Source organism: Talpa europaea, assembly GCF_964194135.1.
Source record: "Talpa europaea genome assembly, chromosome: 16".
NCBI lineage: Eukaryota > Metazoa > Chordata > Mammalia > Eulipotyphla > Talpidae > Talpa > Talpa europaea.
The window spans coordinates 6,482,793-6,499,983 of NC_140084.1; the positions used below are offsets into that span (position 1 = coordinate 6,482,793).

At 47.4% G+C, this 17,191-nt stretch overlaps 2 protein-coding genes across 2 annotated transcripts in view; one reads left to right on the forward strand and one right to left on the reverse strand.

Annotated features, from left to right (window-relative positions):
- Positions 1-9,376, forward strand: part of LRRC36 (leucine rich repeat containing 36) — a gene marked incomplete at both ends in the record, with an annotated part of 50,414 nt that extends 41,038 nt beyond the window's left edge. The window contains 5 exons of the mRNA XM_084256548.1: positions 1,940-2,105; positions 3,797-3,942; positions 4,696-4,819; positions 7,283-7,397; positions 9,151-9,376. Of these exons, the coding sequence (XP_084112674.1) occupies positions 1,940-2,105; positions 3,797-3,942; positions 4,696-4,819; positions 7,283-7,397; positions 9,151-9,376 (777 nt within the window). The remainder of the gene's footprint in view (positions 1-1,939; positions 2,106-3,796; positions 3,943-4,695; positions 4,820-7,282; positions 7,398-9,150) is intronic.
- Positions 9,377-12,933: 3,557 nt separating this feature from the next.
- TPPP3 (tubulin polymerization promoting protein family member 3) lies at positions 12,934-16,812 on the reverse strand. Its single transcript, XM_084257190.1, has 4 exons — positions 16,482-16,812; positions 13,815-14,008; positions 13,555-13,708; positions 12,934-13,440 (listed from the first exon to the last, which is right to left on the reverse strand). Exons 2-4 carry the CDS (start codon positions 14,000-14,002, stop codon positions 13,252-13,254), a joined length of 531 nt encoding a protein of 176 aa, XP_084113316.1. The 5' UTR covers positions 14,003-14,008; positions 16,482-16,812; the 3' UTR covers positions 12,934-13,251.
- Positions 16,813-17,191: the final 379 nt, after the last annotated feature.

Genomic DNA, 17,191 nt, shown 5'->3' on the forward strand with positions numbered 1-17,191 from the left:
ATATAAATGCAAAAGAAACATACTGTTTAGTTTCTAGAAAGATATCAATAAGTTCTAGGGCCTTCCTGGTGGCACAAGGGGTTAAGACGCAACCTATGAAGCTATCCTCAGCCACTGCAGCATGGGTTCAATCCCCGGCCAGGGAGATACCCACATGGAGCATCAGACCTCTCCTGACTCGCCCACTTCTCCCCTCAGCAGTGCATTTCAGTTGATCTGCCTGTTCTGTTCCCCACTCTGTCTGTGGTGAATCCTCTCACCCCCCTATTGGCCTATACTCCAGTTCTTGTATGCATAAATAAATAAAACTTTTAAAAAAATTCTTAAAAGAACATTTAAAAAAGTTATTTTTTAAAATCCCATGAGGGCCTCCCCTGGTGGCTCAGGTGGTTGAACGCCGCGCTGTGAAGCTGTCCGCAGCCTCTGCAGCACCGGTTCAGTCCCAGCCGGCCGGCGAGGGTCCCACATGGCACGGCAGACCTCTCCTGTCTCCCCCACTGCTCCCCTCAGCAGTGTATTTCTGTCAGTCTGCCTGTTATGCTCCCCACTCTGTCTCTGGTGAATCCTCTCACCCTCCCGCACATCTGGCCTGTACCATGATTCTTGTATAAATAAATAAACAAATCTTTAAATAAATAAATAAATAAAAATCCCATGAAACACAGTTAAACTGTGTATGAACTTATGATTATAAAATTTATTTTTGACCAACTGACTGAAGAGACACAATTTACTGAAAATTATGACTCAAAACAATAACAAAATTATTTTAAATTTCATAAAAATTATCCCCAACTCTCACTGTATTGTGATCAATGAAAGAAAATGCTTAAAGGCCCATATGTTTTCTACTTGTTCTATGGAACACAAAATTACCAATATTTGAAAAATCAATGACATCAAATATTCATTTTTGATAGGTACCTCTAAAGTGGCCTTGTGGTATAGCTAGACCTTATGACATTTCTCCCCACATCAAGTTGTTAGCTTCTTAAAGGACCTCATCTTTTACCTCTTCATATATTCACAGTGCTTATTAAAATCTCTCTGTGAACATGATCAGTGCTGAGTACAGATCTGTGGAATAAATATTTATCCCATTTGTAATGCCTTTCCCTGTTAATCATAGGCCCCATGTGTGACTCAAATCATAAATATCCCTGTCATTGGGGCTCTGTTTCACAGTTGTCAGATATGAGAGTATTAGCTAATCAACCATCAATTTTTTTAAATCAAAGGAACAAAAGATTGAGAAATAATTTGGCTGTTTTTAATATATACCAGCTTTCTTGAAGTCCCTGAGACCTTACTGAAAAGATTGGTATATACACTATACATTAAAATTCATGATTGCTTGTTAGTCATTCAGGCATAAATGAATGTAGACATATATCTCATATCTGAATGAACAATTGTGAATTTTACTGTGCATATCTATTTATACATATCTATTTATCTATATGATTCTTACTGAATAAAAATTATCTTTCAGTACTGATCTAACAAGAATTTAAGTGTTATTCTAGAACATGTATGTTTATTGTATATTAATATATTAAATATAAGCTGTTATGAGTTATGTTTATCAAATTACTTCCCATTTTGTGATACATGCTTTTAAAAAATGTTCTGCAGTTTATTATTATATATTAAATCATAGATGCATACATAGATGTCAAACAAAATATTTTTGTTCTCCAAAGTTACTTTCTACAGAAAATTATCGATACTATTGCCTTTGAAATTATTCTTGAATATGTTATTGTACTTGCCTTGATCATAAATAATATTCTTCTCAAGTTCAAATTGAGAAATGAAAACATTTTTCCTACTTTTTTTCTTTTCCTTTTTTTAATGTTAACACTTCAAATGTGTGACTTCTCATTTCCCTTCTTGTGTAAGGATGACAAATGGTTGGGTTGTTTTTTTTTTTCTTGAGCCTCTCTCTAGTGACCTGGGCAGTTTGTATGGTTTGCCAGGAAACCACAGTCCCCCGATCTCTGCCAGAACCTCCCATGTGGCCACTGTGCTCAGACAGCTGCTGGAGCTTGTGGATAAGCACTGGAACGGCTCTGGCTCCCTCCTCCTCAACAAGAAGTTCCTTGGTAAGTGAGCTGCATTCTCAGCTCCTGAAGACAGGCTCAGACCTTCTGCTCTGTGTCCCCATAATACCAGTCAGCCCCCTTAGCTTGCAGAGAAAACTGTTCTTGTGATCATTTACCAAAACATCTCAGTGACCAAGTAATAGGTAAATCTGAAGAATTTTTTTTACATCCTTCTTCCCTGTTTTTGTTTTGTTATCAGCACTTTCTTTACCTACTGATTATTTTGTTCCTCCTGTAACTTCTTTTTTTTTTTTTTTTGGTAATCTTTGGATAATTTATACTGATGAGACATGTAAAATAGAGCATGGTCATGTTAATGATTACAAAGATTTTTTTTTTATTGGCAAAGTGCCAATAAAAAGATACACCAGAAATAGGTTATGGTCATCAGAGCTTGAGAGCCCTGTTAAAATTTTAGGATTTGAAAATTTTAAATGAGTAAATGACCTGGACTCTTTTTAGGGGTACTTTTTGGAATTTGGGGGGAAAGAGGTTTGCAAAAGTTAGCCCCATGCCTCCCCGGTGGCACAGCGGTTGAGCGCTGGGTTGCGAAGCTGCCCGCAGCCTCTGCTGCGCCGGTTCGATCCCCGGCTGCTCCCCGGCCACCGGAGGAGGGTCCCACATGGTGCGCAGACCTCTCCTGCCGCCCGCTGCTCCCCTCAGCAGTGTACTTCGGTCCTTCTGCCTGCTCTGCTCCCCGCTCTGGCTCTGGTGAATTCTCTCACCCTCCCGCGCTTCTGACTGTACCCAGTGCATGTATAAACAAAACAAACAAACAAATATAATAAATAAATAAACATGCCTCTAAAAAAAAAAAATCTTTAAAAAAAAAAAAAAAGTTAGCCCCATGTGTTTATTGGTTGTTTAATGAAAGAATAATTTAGGGCACTTTTGGGAGTGTAAAAGTGTGAACATTTAAAAACCAGAAATTTTAGTTCTAAGTTGTTTGGCTTAGTTTGTTTTTTTTTTTTCTTTTAAATATTAGATTTATTTATGCATACAAGAGCTGGGGTGCAGGCAAGAGGTATGGGGGGTGAGAGGATTCACCAGAGACAGAGTGGGGAACAGAACAGGCAGACTGACGAAATATCTGCTGAGGGGAGCAGCAGGGAGACAGGAGAGGTCTGCCATGCCATGTGGGTAGCTCCCTGGCTGGTCGGGGATCAAACTTATGCTTGCAGAGGCTGCAATTGCTTCATAGTGTGGTGCTGAACCCCTTGTGCCACCAGGGAGGCCCTGGATTAGTTTGTTGTTACTGTTGTTTTTTTTTAATTTCCAAGGGTAATACAGGAGGAAAAATCCTTGTTCTCCTCCCCTTCCTCCTCCCCATTCCCCCTCTGGTCCTCCTAGTCCCCCATCCACCCCACCCCCACCCCTGCCATTACTTTCTTCCTCACATTGACCCTTTGCTCTAATTTTGTAGGATATTTTCTCCTGGAGCCACACCTCAGTGACTCAGAAATAACACAGAACATGCACTCATGAGGGTCTGCTGTTGTGTCTCCATAGAGGATGTGGGATATAATTTCTTGTCTATCATTAAACACCTCTTACAGCCACTTAGTAAATTCTTATTAAAAAGGAGCTATTAAACTACCCTGTTTGTCCTGCTGAGCTAGTAGTTATTGACTAGAAATTCTGTGCTTTAGCTTTTAAGATTGGCCCGTGTGCCCAACCTGAATTTTTGGCAGGTCCTGCCCGAGATTTGCTTCTGACTTTGGTAGTCCCTGCTCCTTCTCAGCAGTGGTGTCGCTCATATCCTGAAGACACATCAAAAACATTCCGCAGGAGGGAAATGGAACTGAAGGAGGCTGGGCATCTGGTCCCTAATGATACGGTATACCTCTCTCATCTTCCTCTCCTGCTCTTCCTTTATTAGAAGAGGGCAGAGCAGCAAGACTAAAACAGCTCTGTGCCATAAAAATCATCACCATGAACCAAAATATGGAAAAGTTAGTCTGGACAAATCTAGAACACAAAACTTGCTATGACAAGGACAACATGGACATCACTGTAGGGATAACTCCCGAATCTTAGTCCTAATACCAAAATTCTAAGCAAACATTTGAAATGGAAAAGGAAAACAAAAGACCCTAGAATGAAAATGTTCGGGATCATGTTCTTGAAGGTTTTGGCTTGATTCTGATGAGGGAAGTTGGATACCTCTGGGATTGTCTTTTCCTCCCCTTGGATGGAACTGAGAGTCCTAAACTAGGGGACCATTTCTAGAGCATCAGGCTTGCTGCCTCTGGGACTCATGTGAAGAAGGGACTCATATCCTTAAGTATTTTACCCCTCAACATTAGAGAACTTTCAGACACCAAGTTCAGGTTTTAGAAACTTCAGATAAGTGACTCAGAATGTCAATACAATGTCAATACAACCACTTGTTCCACAGAGTAGTAGATAACTCATAGGAAATATTGCAATTCTTGAGCTGTTTACCAGTGAATTAAATGAGAAAGTCATAGAGAGGCTGTCCTCCATTTGGTTTATCACTAGCAGAGGGAAAATTGTTTTAGTTGTCAAAAAAGCACTCCTCAGAATTTCAGATTCTTAGTCTATTTGGATTTTGTTTTCTTATCTCAAGGAAAGTTTGAAGCAAAAACTGGTCAGAGTGCTGGAAGAAAACCTGATTTTGTCAGAAAAAATCCAGCAGTTGGAAGAAGGTGCTGCCACCTCAGTTGTGAGTGGGCCCCAACCCCATACTTATGGTAAGTTCAGGAAAGCAAAGTGTGGTGTGTCCCAAAACAGCTGTTTGTCTGTTGATGACCCATCTAAGAAGCTGCTTCATCAAGAGCTCACTTGGCTCCCACCTGTAATGCAGGTGTCTGGAGTTACCAGATGAAGCTCTTTGTCAGTGTAAAGCAAGTACAAATGTTGTTATTGTTGTCATTAATTTTGAGTATGACACCTGGGTTTTTTTTTTTCTGATTCTAGCAGAACATATGCTTTATAGAAAAAGTTGGGAAACTATAACCTCACTATTCAGCCATAACCACCCTTAGTGTTTTTGTTATATTTTCTCCCAGCATAATTCAAAATTAAAAATTGTCTTTAGTTTTAAAAATAATTATATACAACAAAATGCACACATTTTAAATTTGATGAGTTTGGACGAATATATATATATACACACACACACATACACACAAATATACACACATAATGTACACACACACAACACATACACACTCATTAAATCCATCCCCAAATACAGAATCCTTCTTTACTCCAGAATGTTCTCTCAGACCATAGTGCAGTTTCCCCTACTCTCCACCCTAGGCAATTACCAATCTGATTTCTGCATCCTGTTGTTACTAACTTAATAGTATGGGCATTTCCTATAATACCACATAATATACCATATTTATCTAGTACTCTAAATAGTTGTTTTTAATGTTAGCTATTATAAAGTTGCCATTATTTATACTATAAAGTAATTCTAAAGAATTTTCAGGGCCTCCCCAGTGGCGCAGCAGTTGAGCGCGGGGTTGCGAAGCTGCCCGCAGCCTCTGCAGCGCCGGTTCAATCCCTGGCCACGGGGTGAGGGTTCCACATGGCGCGCAGACCTCTCCTGCCGCCCGCTGCTCCCCTCAGCAGTGCACTTCGTCCATCTGCCTGTTCTGCTCCCTGCTCTGGCTCTGGTGAATTCTCTCACCCTCCCGCGCTTCTGACTGTACCCAGTGCTTGTATAAATAAATAAATAAATCTTTAAAAAAAAAAAAAAAAGAACATTAAATTAAAAAAAAAATTTTTTCAAACAGTCAAAAGATCTGAAATGAAAGACCCTAGAGTAAAAATGCTTCTCGGAGATTGTCTTTTTCCCCTTCTGATGGAACTGAGAGTCCTTATACTATAATAAATAAGATGGCCCTTAATATCTGTGTATATAAATCTTCATGTACATTTAAAACTTATCCTAGGAGACATTCCTAGATAGAATTAATGGGTCAAAAGATGTAATCACTTCTGATGTTTTTGTTACACATTGCCTAATCACTCCCAAGAAAGACTGTTTTTGTCTGTACTCACTTGAGCAGTGAGTATATTTGAATTTCCTGCTCACTCCATTCTTGCTAACACTGGGTATTTAAAAAATATATATTGCCTTTGTCAGTGAACAATAATATCCCACTGAAGCCTTGATTTGTGCTACTTTATTGTTAGCGTGGCTTGGGCCAGTATTTCAGATAAAGTCTACTCTTGACGTTATACTTCTAGTTAGTTCATTACCCATAGTAAACATTATAATCCTTTGGATTTCCATGAGAAACAATGTGAAGTCAGCATTGAATTTCCAGAATTGAGCCCTCACTGTCTGATTCTCATAAACCTGAATAATTAAGGCATCTTCACTAACCTACTCTGAAAATAAGTAGGTGTTTGTTCACCAGGTACCTATTTTCAATCAACCATGAGGCCCCATACAGTATTTGGCTCACTGGTTGGTGATAAATGAAGCTATTGCAGCCCTGTTTTCCAGTAGACCTTGCTACTCAAAGTATGAGTAGTGAATCGGCAGTGAAAGCATTACCTTGAAACTTGTTAGACATGTAGAATATTGATTCTTACCTTAGACCAACTGAAATCAGAGTCTGATTTTAACAAGATCCGCAGGTGATTTGTAAGCACATTAAAGTCTGAAGTACTGTTCCAGAACACTGATTTTTTTATAACCATAGTTCTTGTACTTTTACCAACCTTACTGTTACAGGCAGTGGTGACATGTTTAGTTAGTTAGGTATGAATGTCTTGATCACAAATTCAGTTTTTGTGAGCACTTATTGCCTCACACAGTTCCAGATGTTTTTACATTTATGAACTAAAATAGAGACTACAGACAGGGTGGCCTGATTACTTATTGCCTATGCTAAGCTGGTATCTCATTAACCCTCACAACAGTGTTGTGGGATAGGGCTATTATCTCCAGTGAAACTCAGAAAAATGAACTAGCATGTAAAACAGCAAGCAGTTGAATTTTAATTCAGAGCTGTCTGTTGCTAAACCCCATGGTCTCGCCACCATGTCTGCTATCTCTGAGAACATGAATGGAATGTAGGAATGGGTGCAGAGGGGCTCCCAGTTTTTCAGGATGTCCACTTCACAACTCAAGCTCTGCTCAAAGACTTGCAGCTTGGAATCCTGCTCACCCTTGGCTACTATACCTTTTGTAGATGATCTTCTGCGGAAAAACCAACAGCTGAACATGCAGGTAGCTTGCCTGAACCAGGAACTTGCCCAGCTGAAAAAACTGGAGGAGACAGTGGCCCTTCTCCATGAAAGTCAGAGGTAGGAAAGGGTTAACTGACTCTGGAAACAGATGTCTATTGCCCTTTATCTCTTTGTTTTACTTGACAAGTTAATATCTACATACTTTTTAAATTAACTACATTGTGTGTCTAAAGCTCCTCTATATAGGATAATTAGCTCAGTGATCAAAGTACTGCTTTCCAAAACACATTAGGTGCTAAATGTCTTTGCTGCCATTGGTGAGTTATAACACCTCAATGATAGTTTCTCACTAGATCTAGGGAGAGAATTGTTTGTGTCCGTCAGCTTTTCTTGGACATTATGTATCCCTAAAATAAGTCATCTGGCTCTTCTGGGAAATATCTGCCTCATATTGGTTATAAAAGAACTATCAAGAGTATGCAGAGAGATAGGGAGAGGATCCAATGTATGTGTTCTTGTCAGAGGAGCTCAATAGCATCAGCCTTTTCAAAGTACGATCCTCAATATGCATGGTAGACAAAACGACAGGGGCGGCCTCAGCACTGTTGATACATTTAGAGACTCCCTTGACATTTTGATTTGCTGGACACCTTTACTAGAACTTTCAATAAAGTCTGAATATGAGAACCCAGACCTTTAGCCCCAGATTTTACTTCCTAGTTTTCCTTGGAATAGCATGTTCGTATTCAGACCCATTCTGGATTACTTAAATGTATCTTTCTTGTTATAATTATTTCAAACACAGGTAGCATAAAGTTAATGCTTCTCAAGCTGAGGTATGCATCAGAATCACCTGAAAAACTTTGAAATGCATCTTGCCTACCCTCCTCCCCAAGTTTCTGATGCAGAAGGTCTGGTCTGGGAACTGAGAACTTGCATCTCTAATAAGTTTGTAGCTAGTGCCCTTGCAACTGGTCTAGGTGCCACACTTCGAGAATATTAGGGTGTATCTTTTTAATAATATAGTGTCAAATTGCTATGTTTTCTTCTGTGTATTGTTAAACAATCAATTCAACATATAGGTTCAATTAGTTTCACTTTCCCTTTGTAGACAATTTTTAAATTATTTTGATTTAATGTTTTTTTTGTAATTACATACAACATTTACATGATCCCAAAGTCAAATCTACAAAATACAATAAATTCAGACAAATCCCAGCACAAGAAGTTAAGTCTCAACACTATGAGACTATCCGCAGTCACTGCAGCACAAGTTCCATCCCCAGCCAGGGAGCTGACCCACATGGCGCAGCAGACCTCTCCTGTCTCACCCTCTGCTCCCCTCAGCAGTGTATTTCAGTAGATCCACCTGTTCTGTGCCCCACTCTGTCTCTGGTGAATCATTTTACCTCCCCGCCACACACACACCTCTGGCCTATACCCCAGTTCTTGTATGCATAAATAAATAAATATTTTTTAAAAAATAGTCATCATTAGTTAATTGTAGAGGCCGGATAGATGAGAAGACATAGAAGTTCAGATTTGAGGGTAGAAATTGGAGGTCTGGTCAGGAGCCCATCCTCCCAGTGCTTCTACTTACCTCATCATGAAAGTACTTTGGAAAGAATAGAACAATTACAATATAAAATGTGAAATATGTTATTGCTGTAGTCAGTCTGGAACATAATCAAATAGAACTGTAATGAAGAAACTGTCAGCCTGCTTCTAAAATAACCCACTCATAAATCGGCAGTTCTTTCTATTTAAAGATATTACTTCATTTTACATTTGTCTTTAGTAAATATTTCAGGTCTGAATGGCATCTACTTTGCTTTTATGACTTCAATGCTGCCTTTCCCCTGTGCCTCAGGTCCCTGGTGGTAACTAATGAGTACCTGCTGCAGCAGCTGAATAAAGAGCAAAAAGGTTATTCCGGGAAAGCACTCCTCCCACCTGAGAAGAGCCACCATTTGGGGAGATCGTCACCCTTTGGGAAAAGCTCTCTGTCTTCCTCCTCACCAGTGGCACATGACACGGGTCAGTATCTAATACAGAATGTCTCAGACTCTGTCCCAGAGCCAAGTTTATGGAACTAGTACTGAACACCTTTCCTGCAGCTTCCGTCTTAGCTTCAGGGCCTCCAAGTCCCATTGCCACTAGGACAGTGGTTTTTACTACAAGCTTAAGAAAAAAAAACTTATTCTGATTACATTGTATTGGTCCTTCTTTTTATTTCTCATTCTGTCTCCTCCCATGGAGTCATTTTTTCCTTCTGCCTACAGAAATAGTTGGCACTTTGTCCTAGTCATTGTGTCACATAGAAATATTTGGCTGAAAAAAAAAAAGAAATAATTTGGCTGAAAGTGACAAAAAGAAAAAAAAAAAACAAACACCAGACCTTTTTCTTCACTGTCACTGGAAACTGTATAATAGGCTACACAGGTTAAAAAGTAACATCCTTGGTTAGATATGTTTCTTTTTAGAAGAAATTTTAAATATGGATTTTAGAATCCATGTTTATTGGTTCATCAAACATGTTTTAAGTTTCCTCTGACTATAGTGAAAAGATGATACAGTCTTGTGTCTGCCCTGAAGCAGCCAACATTTAATCAGGAAGAAAAGCAAAAAATCCTGTGATGGAATTCCGCGCTTGGCATTGGTACCAAACAGGTCTAAACAAAAGCCTAAAGATGCCCTGGAAAGAGAGAGATGTGAGTTACTCCTCCTCTGGGGAATGGAGAAGGTGTCAATGAGACGTGTTGAGTAGACAGGGATGCAGAGCCTCCCACCTAGAGTTGGATTCTGGACACCCCCGAGGGAAGCTGTGGCTCATGAGGCCTTGAGAGGACAGGGGAACTGTCCTAGACTGTGAGGTACAGTGTCAGGACAGTGTGCAGTAAAGGACCGATCTTTCAGCTGAGACCAGTAGAATGAATGGAAGGTTACTAGCCAAAGCATAGGGCCAGGGCCACAGGCAGTGGGAGAGCTGCAGAGAGAAACAGCTTATGCAAAGGCCACGGAATGGGAAGGAACATGATCTATTCAGGGAACCGAGGGACTGAGAGGAGATGAGGAGATAAGCAGGAGTGAGGTTGCGCAGATCCTTGAGGATTTTAGAAGTCGAAGAGAGAGGAGCGGCAGACTCGAGTTTGAGAAGCTTTCTCTGTAAGAACGGATTGTTGGTGTGTAGAGTGGGGTTGAGGGGAAGGAGCAAGCGAGGGATGAGAGAGAGGAGCGAGGGATAAGAGAGCAGCGAGGGATGAGAGAGAAAGCTGGTACAGTCTAGCCCAGAGATGAGGCTTCTGAACATTAGCTTTGGGCTCAGCTTGCTCTTTACACACAAGTACCTTGTATTTCAGACACAAGGTACAATCTTTCTTTTAATCCTAATTGGGCATTTTAAAAATCAATGGGGAAAGATAATGGAAGTGTTTCTAAGAATGGTTCTGCTTCAGTGGTCACCCAGACAGCTATTGTTGCCAGAGGGTGTATAGAAGGCAAAGGACTGTCGACCTGATGCCATGTTACACCGCTCTTCATCTTCAAGGTCATGTCAGAGAAAGTAGGCGGAAAGATTAGACACTCATTTGCTCCCCTGACCCGGGTGCTGTGCAGGGGACAAGTATGGATTGCCATAATAATGAGACCTGAGATCATAACCAAGATCACACATTTCTAAGTTATAAATAAAATTCACCCACCTCTGGATTTTATATGGATTCACATAAGGAGACTGTATCAAGGAGTCATGCGATTCTTTGAACTGCGTGCGCCTGAGGAAAGAGTGAGCTTGTACACTGGAAATGTTAGTAAGAATGACCCCCAACCCTACCACTTTCCTGGGTCTGTCCTCCAAGGTTAAACCTTACCGTAGAGTGAGGACAGCTTCAGTCAGTACCTTCCAACTCTAAGTTGTCATATTTCAAGGTCCCAGCCCAATGCACAGACCAACCTACTGGACAGAACATCTGGGGAAAAGTAATTCTGCAATTCCAACCCTTACCTCCTTCCCCATGAGCATCACCAGCCCAAGAACCTAGTCATTTCCTCCAGGTTCCTTGACGACTTGACAAGAAGAAGAGGAGGCTGTTGTCCTTGAAGGTAAAATTTGAGGGGGCTGTCGGTTCTCCTTATGAGTTCCTTAAGTCACACTGCCAGTCACAGGAGGGGCACATCCCTGCTCCCATACATATTAGATGCTACATTCGCCTTCAGGTTAATGGCTGGGAGTCTTGTTCAGTTTGAAATACAGTTAAATTCCCTTTACTGTGAGGATACTTTAGTGAGAGCTGGATGGATTTGGGTTTCACTTCTATAATGCTCATTTAAGTAAGCTTTCACATTCAAAGACTAGAGGAATTGTTCTTCCTAATACTTGCCGGTAGGAAAGTTAGAGTTCTCTGAAACTCTTCTGTAGACAGTTCAAGGCAATGTGGGCAGTGAGTCAAGAGGAGCCCACAGCTGTCAGTTTCAGGCAAGGCTCTGCCAGGGCCAGTGCTGATTGCTGCCTTTTAATTCCCACCTCACCTTCCTGGTGTCCCCGTCTGGAGCCATGGTATTCCTCCACACCCCCACTCCCAAGTGAAGTTGGGCTCACCTGGGGCAGAAACACCCTAGAACAGCCTGTGGGATGAGGAAATAAACAGTTGCTCGGCTTTGCCTTGTTACCTGGCTCAGGAAAGGAGGTATTTGCGAGCATGTGCTTTTAAGCCTTTTCTAACACCCTCGGGAGCTGCCTCGCCTGGGCAGGCCCTAAGTCCCATCCAGCCCGCTTGTCACTGCAGGAAGGGAAGGAGAGTTGGCCCCACAGCCTCAGGCTTTGGAATAGCTCTGACCTAATACCCAGAGTCTCAGAGAGGAGAAAAGTTTGATCCAGAGACTCCAAGGATTCCTCAGGACCAGAGAGGCTCCCACCTTCCTCCCAACCTGGGACGCTGAACAAATGAGAAGGAATCAACCAGAGGAAGTCCCTTCACTGTTCGGTACCCTGTGCCCTGCCAAAGGCTGGTGTTGGGTGCCAAGCTCTGTCACTGGACATCTAGATGCCATTTTGGAAATCAGTGGGGCTTGCTAAGTGAGAAAGAGCCTGGCCTGGGAGGCAAGAAGCCTGGTTCCAGCCTTATTCTGCAGAGGCCCTGCCACGCTCTAGACCTGTTTCCTCAGCTATAAGGTAGGGAGGAGTTGTTTATTCTTCCTGGCCCTGCATTTTCAGATATTCTGAGCTGGACCCCAAAATGGCTTGCCTTGGTGCCTCCCTTGGGTGGGGGTCTAGACCTGAGGCCTGGCACTGGGCTTCTGCCAATGTTTGACCCAAGCCAAGTCGGCTGTCTCATCCCTCTTCCTGTTACGAAAGTGAAGAGGCTGAGACTGAGGTCCTAACTGGAAAAAGCAAGCTGTGATGTTAGAACTCTGGGTCAGGGCTGAGGTAAAGGCTGTAGGTTTCCCTAAGGCACATCCTCGGTAGTCTGTGTCTGTGCTCATGGACAGGACCTAGTGTGTCTTTCTGGGTACGGCTGCTTGTGGCAGCATCAGCAGGGTGTGACACACATGTGACGTGAGAGTTCAGTAGGTATGAATGTCGTTACCCTCGTCAGCATATACCCAACCAGTCCATATTGGTACAAAAGGTGTCTTTATTGAGGTCTGGGTAAGATTCAGGCACTTGGCCAGAGCAGCAGCTTAAATATGAGGCAAGCAGGCAGGGGTCAGCCATGCCCAGGGCTAGGTTAGGGCGGTGAGGCTATAGGCACAGATTCTCCCCAGGTGGACAGAGGATAGGGAGGGACGAGGAAAGGGAAGGAGGCGCAGAGCAGTCTGGGTCAGAGGTCTGGTGGGCTGGCTCCATGAGGCTGGGCAGTAAGCGCTGGGTGGCAGGTCCAGCAGGGAGACCGGGCTCTCTTGCTCCACATGCCCCTTAGGCCCAGACCTGAGCCTCTGGTGGGGGCAGCTGTGCTGGGGGCCTCCCGAGGCTTTACTTCTTCACCTTGGCATCATAGGTGCCTGCGTTCTTGTAGGCACTCACGTAGCCACTGTCGTCCAGGATGTCCTGCCGCCCAGCAATGCCCTTGCCCTTGCCACTCTCATCGAAGCGCTCCTTGTGGGAGCCCGTGTACTTGCTGGTGTCAGTCAGCCGTTCCACAGCACCCCCTGTTTTTGCTTTCTGTGTTGACAGAGTTCCCCCAGGGACACTTGATTAGGGAGCCCAGCCCTCCCACTCCAGTCGAGAGCCCCCACAACTCCCTCAGTGCCCACCCAAACCCAGCAGGACACTTACGGTGACGCCCACATTGGCCGGTTCCTTGCCTGCCACCAGCTGGCATATGGCATCGAAGGCCTCCTCCTTGCTCTTCCCCTTGAACCGCTTGCTCGCCAGCTCTTCCAGGGCCTTCTTGAACTCCTCATAGTTGATGACCCGAGCAGACTTTGCCCTGTCATGTATGTGGCACCGTGAGTTTCCGCCCTTCCCTCCCGAGTTCCAGCCCCCCGACTCCCAACCTCTGGGGACATCAGAAGCAGGGACTCTCAGAGGCTCACTTGACTTTGGAGAAGACAATGTCAACGTCGGTCCCTGTCACGGCCTTTCCATCAGCCACCTTGCAGTCCTTGCACAGCTTGGCCCAGTTCTTGCCATTCATCTCTTGCCCACTGGCCTTGGGGTCGCCATGGATGGCAAACTTGCGGAAGCTCTCTTCCAGCCCGGCCACATCTGTGCTCGCTGCCATGCCACCCTGCAGAGACCCACCTCAGTCATCTCCCAGCCGAGCTGCCGCACCCCAAGGCACAGAACGTAAAGGCCGCCCCTTCAAAAGCTGCAAAGTGAGTTGTGGGCACTTCTGCCAAGTACCCTGCCAGTTGGAGCTGGGGTTGCCTGGGAAAAGGGGCCAGCACTTAGTGTCTCCCTGGGCCCCAGAACCCCAAGAGGAAAGGTCCTGTTGCTCAACGCCAGCCTTGGCATCTGAGTGGGGTTCAGAAGATGAAATCATGATGCCCACACCAGGCTGGGAACAGAGTAGCACTGTCCAGAAAGACTGTGAGGGCAGCAGCTGGGGCCATGGCTTTGTCTGGCCCTGGAACAAAGCCTGCTTGGGGGGGAAGTGAGGGTGGCAGAGCAGGCCCCCCTCCCTGGGAGTCCCATGCCAAGCTGGGTGAAGGCCATGCCAGGCTGCTGGTTGGGCAGGTATTTAGTGAGGAAAGTGTCTCTGTCAGGTCATGAGGTCCCAGCAAGACTCAGCCCAGGCTGAGAAGGAAGCCAGAACACAATCAGGGGTGCATGCCCTAGGCAGGGGTGCAGCTGGCCCAGCCGGGACCTTGTTACTATTTGCTGTTAAACAAAAACATGAGGGGAGCCGGAGCTTGGGGCTGGCCTGGCCACAGTTTGTGAAGCCTGGAGACAGTTGCTAAGGGAGGGTGGTGCTGCTTGGAGAATGTTGCTAAGGGCAGCATGGTGTCAGGGCGGCTCAGGGAGAAGCTCCCAGCGCTGCTGGGCTGGGCTGGGCTGGGGAGCAGGGGCCCACGGGTGGGGCGCCCCAGCACTCCCAGTGCCTGGGGCACAACCGTGGCTTCCTGGCCCCTTGCCACCCATTGGGGCTGTAAACTCCCAATCTGTGGAGTTTTAGGAGGAACAGGAGATTGGGGGGCTAGTTTTAGTGGGGGTTGCAGAGTTATGAGCCCCCAGAAGCAATGATGGCGAGTGCGACTGTGGCCTTGGCCCTGTGATCCTCACACCTATGGCCTGGACCAGAGCACGCTTCCCCTATGTCTACACCATCAGCCCTCCATGCGGCCTCCCGGCCACACCCTGAGCACCGCCATGCCCGTCCACACTGCCACAGCCCTTGTGTGCTCAGCCCGGGCTCTCCACCCTGGGCCTGTTCCCCTTGACCACACCCTTCACCTAGTGCGGACACCTCCCTGCCCATACCCCCAGCCCCGCACTGATGTGCTCCCCGGTAGGCCCCACTGCGGACCCCTGATCACACTTGCCGCCCTGCACTGCAGCTGCCTCCATCCACACTCCCACAGCCCTGGCATGGGAGCCTGGACCATTCCCTCAGCATCTGTCCCCCCACACACTAAGAGCCCTGTACTGAGCCCCCCTCATATCCTCAGCCCTGCTCTGGAGTGTTTCCCCACACCTCCACAGCCCCCGCGGCAGTCGCCTGGCCACACCTGCAGCCCTGTACTGGAAGTGCCCCGTGTAACCCACACAGCCCAGGACTGAGGCCTCCCTGACCACACCCTTTGCCTGCATTGCCGCTGAGGCCCCGGGACGGAGGCCCCTGTCTGCACCCCCACAGCCTTACATCCCAACCAGAGCCTCGCCCCTTGCCCCTTCTCCACATACCTGAAGCCCCTGAGACACAGCCTCGCACCCCCCCCCCGCAGTGTCCACACCCACAGACGTCCATTTCCACAGTCTCAGGTACTATTGTGAGAACCCCCTGTGTTGAGGCTCCCTGACTTCACCCCACCCCCATTGCAGTTGCCTGACCACACCCTCAGCGAGTCCTCAGAGCCCAGCTTCTACTGGTAAGGCCTTTCCTGCGAGAGCTTCCACCCAGCACAGCCTGGACCCCTGCCAGACTAGCCCCCTTCTACCGCCACTGGCCTTAACATTGAAAACCCTCTCCCAGGGGCCACACTAGCTCACCCCGAAGTTGCAGTTTCTGAAACTGGTAGCACCCACAGCTGCTCCGCTGCAGGGACTCTGGGGGCCCACAATCCTGGTCCACACTGCACCCCCGTTCCCTCTCCTACAGCCTCCCGCCGGGCACCCAGAGACCTGAAGCTTGATTCACCAAGGGTAAAGTCTGGGGGAGTTCGCGTGCCCCAGGATGCTTGTCCCGGGGAACTGGCAGGATCCCGCATCCAGTGCTCCTGTCTGTGGGAAGATGGAGTCTTGGTAATCCTCGGGCTGGTCAGGTGGCGCAGGGCGCAGGCCCGGGTCCCAGGGGGTTGCCGGCCGGGGATGGCGGCCACACCCATGAGCTGGGGCTGTCCGCTCGCGCCCACTGGGACAGCTGCGGTCATCAATCACCGGGCGGGGGAGGGGGTGGGGGAACGTGGGGTCCGGAGCAGGGCCCTCCGCGGGCGTCCAGCTCCGTTCCATGCGGAGCGGGACCCCTCCCAGGCCGCTCCCACCGCGCCCCTTCCTCATCGTGCAGGACACGGACGAGGGTGGCGGGCGCCCGGGTGTCCTACCGGCTTCTGTCTCGTGACTGCTGCTGCAGCGCGCGCTCGGCGGACAGAAGGACGTGAGCGTGGACTGACGGACGCGGGGGACCAGGCGGCTCCGCTGCTCTGCTCCCTGCCGGCTCCGGGGCGGGACTGCAGCCCGGGCGGCTCCGCCGTATTATCCCCTGTTTCTCGGTCTCCATGGAGACGGAGCCCCACCCCCGGGGCCGTCTCGGCGCGAGTGACCAAGGTCACGCTGGCTCCGCCCCCGGACACCGCCCTCCCGGCGCCGGCGCTCCCGGGGGCGGGGCGCGGCCTCGGCCTCGCGCGGGGGGACCGGCCTCCGCGCGCCGGGCTTCCGCGGGGGGCCGGGTGACGGGAGGGCGGCCCCCATCGCTCTTGGGTTCCGCCCAAAGTTCAAAGCGGGTTGCCGCCGTCTGGAAGATCAGTTTCCCAGAGCTGCAGCCCGAGCGCGCGGGGGCGGGGGCGGGAAGGTGGGGAGCGCGGGGGGTGCGGGCGGGGGGTGCGGGCTGGGGTGCGGGGGAGCGCGAGGGTCCTTGCGCTCGGTGCCCGGCGTGTGGCGCGGACAAGATAACAGGGAACTCTCCCCGGTCACGGCCCCCCTTCCTCCAGGGCAGGATGCGGAGCCCGGAGCGCGGGGGACAGGAGGGTGCGAGGAGCAAATCCCGGGCCCAGCTCGGGGTCCTGGGGCGCCCACGCGCTCCTGCCCCCGGGAC